Source organism: Zeugodacus cucurbitae, chromosome X, assembly GCF_028554725.1.
Source record: "Zeugodacus cucurbitae isolate PBARC_wt_2022May chromosome X, idZeuCucr1.2, whole genome shotgun sequence".
NCBI classification, from domain to species: Eukaryota; Metazoa; Arthropoda; class Insecta; order Diptera; family Tephritidae; genus Zeugodacus; species Zeugodacus cucurbitae.
The window spans coordinates 28,424,684-28,433,026 of NC_071672.1; the positions used below are offsets into that span (position 1 = coordinate 28,424,684).

At 34.4% G+C, this 8,343-nt stretch overlaps 1 protein-coding gene across 2 annotated transcripts; it reads left to right on the plus strand.

Moving 5' to 3' along the window:
• Window positions 1-1,971: 1,971 nt before the first annotated feature.
• Window positions 1,972-7,536, plus strand: Crk_1 (adapter molecule Crk). 2 transcript variants are annotated; one of them, XM_011196635.3, is made up of 8 exons: window positions 1,973-2,179; window positions 2,252-2,307; window positions 5,459-5,529; window positions 5,821-5,943; window positions 6,049-6,253; window positions 6,333-6,461; window positions 6,565-6,762; window positions 6,828-7,536. In XM_011196635.3, exons 3-8 carry the CDS (start codon window positions 5,495-5,497, stop codon window positions 7,095-7,097), a joined length of 960 nt encoding a protein of 319 aa, XP_011194937.1. In that variant the 5' UTR covers window positions 1,973-2,179; window positions 2,252-2,307; window positions 5,459-5,494; the 3' UTR covers window positions 7,098-7,536. The 2 variants fall into 2 exon arrangements, with proteins under 2 accessions (XP_028901520.1, XP_011194937.1); XM_029045687.2 differs by lacking the exon at window positions 2,252-2,307 and having other exon boundaries at window positions 1,972-2,140.
• The last annotated feature ends 807 nt before the right edge of the window (window positions 7,537-8,343 follow it).

Sequence of the window (8,343 nt, forward strand, 5' to 3'; positions counted from 1 at the left end):
CGACCGAATTATGGAATGTGTTGCTCCCGTATCTACAGTCAGAATGCGCTTTTTACCATCCACGCATCCACTAACGGTAACGTTGTTCGTATTTCTATTTATTTGAGAGACAGAGATTACAGGGCATTCACTTGAGGGAGCCAGCACGCGCCCCTTCCGTCTGGCTCGCTTTAGTTTAACGATTGGGTGCTTTTCAGAGTTGGTTGGTCTTCTTCAGCTTTGCGTTTCCGTCCGGATAGGTAATTGGGTCGATTCGATTCCATATTGCAATTACGTGCAATATGGCCGCTTTTCCCGCAGTTGAAGCATTTAACCACACCATCATTTTTCTTACGTGTTTCTCCAGATTTCTCCAACATTTTATGCATTTCTTCCAAAAAGTTCTTCGTCCAGGCAGGCTCTTCTATTTCTACACGATGAGCTTTAAATGTTCTGTTACTAAGTAAAGAGGCAGTTTCGTGCGTAAGAGCAAAGGACACTGTTTCTGCAAATGTCAATTTTGGGCATGCTAGTGCAGAATAGCGCGTATTCTCGTCTCGTATACCATTAACGATACTGTGGATTTTTATATCCTCGATATATTCTGCGGACTTATGCCAATAAGCCAAGTGAGCTAACCTTTCCACTTCCGTAGCAAATTCTTGCAGAGACTCACTAGCTTTCTGTTTGCGATTTTGCAGTTCGAGTTGGAAAATTTGTCTCCGGTGCTCACTTCCATACCGTCTTTCTACAGCACCCATCAATGTTTCGTAGCTGCTTGATCCACAATTAGGAATTGTTTGTAAAATTTCTGCATCAGCCCCTTTTAGGGCGACAAATAACTCAGCGACTTTCTCTTCTTCGTTCCAATTATTTGTAACTGCCGTTTTTCGAATTGGAGTTTGAAAATCTGGAACGGAGTTGTGCCGTCAAATGATGGAGATTTGACTTTGACAGAACCTATTGACACCATTGGTCGATTTAGTTGCAGGTCACGGAAACGATCTTTCAATTCTTCCACATCAGCCTTAATCTTGTCTTGCTCTTCCGAAATCTGTGTTGACAATTCTGATATTTGTTCGGTCACCTGTGTCGATATGCGTGCTTCCTGTTCTTTTAGCTGTGCTGACACCTCAGCTGATATCTGTGTTGATAACTGCGAGTGCTCTGCTTTCATCTCCGTCAACTGCAACGAAATCTGTGACAATGCAGACAAAACCATCTTCATGTCCTGTACTCCTGATGAACATGGATTGTCTTCCTTTTCCTCTATTTTCGTTGTCGATTCCTCTAACAGCGATTCGAAACCAAATTCGTCCACGTTGATGTTTTCTTCTTCCATTGCCTCTCTTAACCGACCTTGTAACTCAGCTTTCAACCCATTCGTTGCTAAGCCTCGTTGTTCCAACTCCTTTTTGAGTTGTGGTATCTTTAAATCGTTGAACTTAACCATTATTTCCTATGGAATTTTATTTGTCAATCCCACTTCTGACACCAATTGTAACGGATTTCCAAAATCTGTCGTTTACTCTAAAACTCTACCTTGAGTTCGATCACTGGATTGTCAAATAAAAGTCACTGTTTAAAGGATATACACTTATCTTTATTTCTAATTTAACAAACTTAACACTTTATTACTCGTTGTACAAGTTTACAACTTGTTACTTCTAATTTCTTGCACTTTACTCGGCAACTCTCTAATTAGAACTGTGTCTTGCTGCCAGTCCGGCAGCCCTTATATAGTCGATTGCTGGCAATATATCGCCACTCGAACATTCTAGCAACTACGAATATTGATGTCTGGATAAATCTGGCAAGTTATCGATTTTGATTGCCGATTCTAGTTTATTCTAGCATCCATGTTCGTCACAATACTATTAATGTGAATAATGAGTGGTTTGGAAATTTTCTTTATGGAAATTTATCGAGTACACACCAACTTACCACCTCCAGGTGGAAGATATCGCTTTCATAGTTTTTTTTAGAATTCTGCGTTATCTAGTTGTACCTATAGTAACTTTGGACTAATAACACTTCGGTTTATGTTTAATATTATTATATGTACGGTATTTAATATGTTTTCTATATTCAGTTTGTAAATTAAAGTGTTATGGTGATTACTTGGTATCGTCGATAAATGTTTAATTAAGATTAAATTGAGGTAAATCAAAGTCAGCAAATTACTAACTGTTAAATAAAGGTGAGCAGGTTAAAAAGAAATTAACAGTGATAGTCGAATTCACGTAATGAATTTGTATTTGATGGTGAGTAGGCCTGTGAATACTGTCAGATGTTTTGATCGTCAAGGTGCGGATTGCTGACATTCAGGTATATTAAATATTAATTATTAGATAAGTAATTTCTTATGTGATTTCTTGTTTACCTTCGATTATTGAACATTAACTGCGTTAAACAATCCTTAAGATTGTATTAAATAAATAATTATTTTGTGCGTCGCTATAATTTTAATAATTAACAATATTAATTAATATTATTAAAAAATACAACAACTAATTGTGCGATTAACATGTCACTCCCATTGACAAGATTATGAAAATAGAAATGAGAACTGTAAAAAATGAAACGAAATATGGCGATAATGTCATGCCAAATGCACAATTTAATGAAAAGACTGTATGACTAAGAACGTTTGGTACATTAGGCGGAATAGCTAAAAAATTAATAATGCTATAAACATAACATAAGCAACGTTAATAACATTTTATGATTTTGGTGTTATTGGCACAAGAAAAAGCACAAATAAACGAATATCCACCTGTTGTTCGACGTTATTACTATTTTTTTAAAGATACTGTTAAATATAGTTAATAAAACATGTTAAAATTTAAATTCGAAAGGTATAAGTTAAGATGGGGAAACTTTCGTATACTATCCCAGGCTTTCGGTAAATGGGTATCCTTGGAAAGAGGAGGTTCTCCAGATTAAGAATATATATACATATAGCTGCAGCTGACTTATAGTTTTCGAGATATTCGCACTTAAAGTTGAAAAAAGTGCTACTTTTTTCTTGAATTTTCACAATATATACTGAATATTTTATTAATATTATGCATTTATTTTACACTTACACTTCACCACATTGTTTCTGCATATTTATTTTATAAAATTTATCACGAAAATAGCTGTAAATAAGTATTTAACATTTTACACAAATCTCTTAATTTCAACAATAACAAAAAGGGTTGCAGCTTGACAAGTAATAAGTGTTGCCATATAAGATATTTTGCAAACGAATGAGAAGAACCAAAATAAATAAATACCCAAAATGCAGAAAACAAATGCCCTATAAAAAGATTATATAAAGAAGTTTATGATATTCACTCTATGCACTATAAGTAAGGGAAATGAAAAGTTCTTTCGTGTAGAAATACTTTCCACATTGGCGAGCCAACACCGGGAGTTATCAAAGTGGGGGAAATGAAAAGTTCTTTCGTGTAGAACTACTTTCTGCATTGGCGGCCTTTGGCCGCGCTTAAAAAAAAATAACCCTGGTCGAGCCAACACCGGGAGTTATCAAAGAGGGGTAATTGAAATATTCTTTAGTGTAGAACTACTTTCCGCATTGGCGGCCTTCGGCCGCGCTTCAAAAAAATAACCCTGGTCGAGCCAACACCGTGAGTTATCAAAGAGGGGGAATTGAAATATTCTTTCGTGTAGAAATACTTTCCGCATTGGCGGCCTTCGGCCGCGCTTAAAAAAAATAACCCTGGTCGAGCAAACACCGGGAGTTGTCAAAGTGGGGGAATTGAAATATTCTTTCGTGTAGAAATACTTTCCGCATTGGCGGCCTTCGGCCGCGCTTCAAAAAAATAACCCTGGTCGGGCAATCACCGGGTGTTATCAAAGAAAAGGTAATACCGAAAGACTTTGCATTAGTCATAACACCATTATGGTTTGGTTTGGGGTATAATCTTTCTTTTTTCTGTTTATTTTTATTTTTTTTTTTTGCGAAATATTTGATGTGGCAACACTGATTACTTGTCAACCTGCAACCCTTTTTGCTATTTTTTAAACGAAGATTTGTGTAAAATGTTAAATATTTATTTACAGCCATTTTCGTCATAATTTTTATAAAATAAATATGCAGAAACAATGTGGTGGTTTTATTACCGAAAGCCTGGGATAGTATACTAAAGCCGACCCGTTAAGATAAGGTGATTGATTGTAGGATAGGTGTATTGATGAAGGAGGTGATTGTAAGGGGTTTGACAACTCCGATCGGTATAAATGGGGTATCGGGTGAAAGAGGAGGCTATCCAGAGCTGGAATATATATAAATATTTTTTATTGGACTTATTTTAATATTCTTTCTTATTTCTTAATAATCTTTCCAAGGATGTCCGAAGTTTTTTTCGTGTAGAACTCCTTTCTCACTGGCGGCCTTCGGCCGCGCTTTAAAAAAATAACCCTGGTCGAGCCAACACCGTGAGTTATCAAAGAGGGGGAATTGAAATATTCTTTCGTGTAGAAATACTTTCCGCATTGGCGGCCTTCGGCCGCGCTTTAAAAAAATAACCCTGGTCGAGCCAAAACCAGGTGTGTTCGAAGTTTTTTTGCGTAGAACTCCTTTCTGGTCAAGCCAATATAAGTGTTAGCAAAATAAGAGACTGTCCTCGATATGATTTATTAACATTTATTTTGTTAAATAAAAGAAGAGGAATTTTGGCAAAAAAAGAGGAGTTTTCGCAAAAAGAGGAATTTATGGGTGAATTTATATATGGATATATGGTATCTACAATGTGGCAGCGCTCGTTTTACGCATAATTGTAAACACATAAATCTTAGAATGAAAAGTGATTTTTAAAATAAGTAATTTTTGTTTAAAAAGCTTTAAATAAATGTAAAATTTGAATTTTATTGAATATTAGTAATGTAATTTCAAATATTTGAAGTAAAAATTTTGATTTTTTGATCTTTAAAGCGGAATATCTCGAAAACTAGGCGTCTGCGGTACCTATAACCCTATATATTTTTTTAATCGGAAGGATTCTTTCCAACGGTGCCCTCAGATCGCGGCGCCATAGTAATCGCAATTGTGCAATAATACGTTCTCCCTAATAGTTCTTCGTAGTATGATCTCCACACTCTTGCTGAGGGCATAAATTTTAGCTCGAAAAATGTTTGAAAGGACTTTTGGCACGTGGTCTTACTATCCCGGAACCAAATCCATCTGTATACTATTTAATGGTGATCCTTTTTAGGTATTATTAAAGGTGGAACCTTCCAATACTTTTACTGTCGATATTTGTTTATGAAGTTATTTCCAATATGTTATTTACCATTTTGACAACACAGTGGCCACAGAGTTATATTTTTATACAAGCGCAATTGTTTTTTCCAAAAACTAAAAAAACAGCATATTCTTTAAGATCTAGATTTAATATTAATATTTCATAAAAGCAGTCCATAATTAATATAATTGGAATAATTATATAGTGTCCCTTTTATTTTATTTCAGTAATATACAATCAACGAATCACATATATAAATATAAATGATGGATACCTTTGATGTGTCGGACCGAAACAGGTTAGTAAATTAAATAGTTATTAATTACTTATTCTTTTTTTATACGGCCAATAGCTGTCATCTTGTTGTGTTATGGATTTTGTTTACTGCCAAACTGATGTCGATTTCTAAAATATCTAATTCACAGCACTTATTTTTGAACGCTGTCTTAAGTTTGGGATTTTCAACAATATTTAAAATTTTTTTTTGTACAATATAAAATAATAATTTCGTATGTGCAGCTATGCTTTGTTATTTTGTATTCGTTTTCATTATGTAAATATCAAAGTTTAAACTGAAACTATTTTTTAGTTGGTATTTCGGCCCGATGTCTCGCCAGGATGCAACCGAAGTGCTAATGAATGAACGCGAGCGAGGTGTTTTTCTAGTACGTGATAGTAATTCCATCGCAGGTGATTATGTGTTGTGTGTAAGGTGCGTGTGTTTTAAGTTTTTTTTTTTTGATAAATCTAGCATATTCTACAAGTGGTTTTTTGTAAATAAATTTGTTATATTCACCTGTGGGTTTAATGCTTTTAGAGAGGACACCAAAGTTAGCAACTACATTATAAATAAGATACAACAACAGGATCAAGTTTATTATCGAATAGGGGATCAGTTATTCGAAAATTTACAAAAATTGTTAACTTTTTATACATTGCACTATCTGGACACCACACCACTTCGACGCCCTGCACCAAAGAAGCCTGAAAAAGTTATTGGCAGATACGACTTTGAGGGTAGTGTAAGTATAGATATTTTGTTAATTTGTGTATCATAAATATTTTGATTGTAATGTTTACCTAAATTTTTGCGACATTTAGGACCAAGACGATCTCCCATTCAGACGTGGTGAAATCCTGACCGTAATTCGTAAAGACGAGGATCAGTGGTGGACGGCCAGAAATCAGCAAGGACAAATCGGTCAAATTCCTGTACCTTATGTGCAAAGAGTTAGTTTATTCCAGTTTTCCATACCCTTCCGATTTGAATTGATTTCCATTTGTTGTTGTATTAATATACCAATCTCAATTGCTTATATTTGTATTTATTTAGTGTGAGGAAAATACAGATGATAATTGTATTGATCGGCCGTTGTCGAGTGGCAGCAATTGTGGCACAACTTTAGGACCTAGCAACAATTTCCGTTCCCCGCTTCTATCGAATGTAATTTGCAAAAATGATGCCACGGTGAATTCGAGCTCCTTAAATTGCCATCAGTTAAGCAGTTCGTTGAAGAGATCCGATTTAAATGTATGTACCTGTTCAGGAACGAGCTAGTTCATGTTTATATAAATGCTTTCTTCAAAACCCAATAGCGAAAACTACCAGCATTTGCGCGCGTTAAGCAAGCTCGTGTACCCAACGCTTACGACAAAACTGCACTAAAACTTGAGATTGGCGATGTAATCAAGGTAACCAAAACTAACATAAATGGCCAGTGGGAGGGGGAGCTCAACGGGAAAAAGGGTCATTTTCCATTCACACATGTTGAATTTATCGAAGATTGCGAGCCGGTACACAACGTTGAGGACGCAACGTTGAAGGTGCTTTCTGTACCAGGCGCAAATAATGATTGGGGGGAGTAAGCGATTTACGCAATTTTCATCTCATGCATGCCTTTTTTAATATTCCTTTGATGATTGGATATAAATTAATAAAACAAAAAAATTATGGGGGCTAAAATTATGTAAAATTTCTGACACATTATAGTTTTAAAATTGACATTAAAAAAATTTTGACTGATAATGTGAAATATATTTGTAATAAGGGTTCATTAAAATACAACAAATAAATATGTGTAAGTAAATAATTAATAATATATAACAACATGTTGCTGTACTGTGTAATATGCAGAGATATATGTATGTGAAAGTAGAAACGATAGATGATTAAGAGCAGTGCAGATAAACTGTAAACGATTGAGAACAGTGACACATAAGTTCATATTTTTATATATACATACCTTAACATAAATGTTTTATAGTAGTATGTTCATTTTATAAAATATAAATATATTTTAGCATATCTGGTCACACTTTTTATGTCTTCAAATCATCTTTATTATCCTTGCAATAATGAATATACATTAAAAAATATTAAACGACGTTGCTATTATTAAAAGTCCTAAAGAAATAAACGATAAAGCATATAACTTGATTATAGTTATACTTACATTATTAAAATGTGTTTTATTCTCAACTAGAAGGTATACGTTCGTTGTCTATGAACAATCGCCACTTCTCGGAATCATATGGTTGACCAAACTCTTTGAATAATCCTGGAATGTCTTTCCAATAGCATACAGTGTCTTCCTTCAAAAGGGAAAAGAGACGATAGTGACGAGCATGGCGAAAGGTTTCACCAGCAAATGCAATTAATTTAGAATCGATACCAAGGTTTCTGGAACGTCGGTATGATGGGTGACTACTGTTGGTTTCTCATAAGAGAAACCGATCCTAAACTAAATAAACGACAAAACAAAACACATAATCATTTCGACTATAATGTAAGAACATCAACTTAAGACAAAAATAACACATTGTTTTAATATATATTACTAATATATAAATAAATGAGTTTATAAAAACTAAAAACGACATGAAAATTGACTTTTTACTTAACAGAAACAGCGCATAGCCAGATATCCCACCCCTACTTTACACACTTCATACGCATATACGTATACATTGACTTTGCGCGACTTGGATATATTAATTTGATCATGTACAACTTTCCTATTTATCCATGGATTTTGTTCGTTGGTAGCTTAATTTTTTATAAAGAAACAGGACTTCATATAAAATAAAAAAATATTTAAAAAATATCTTTTGT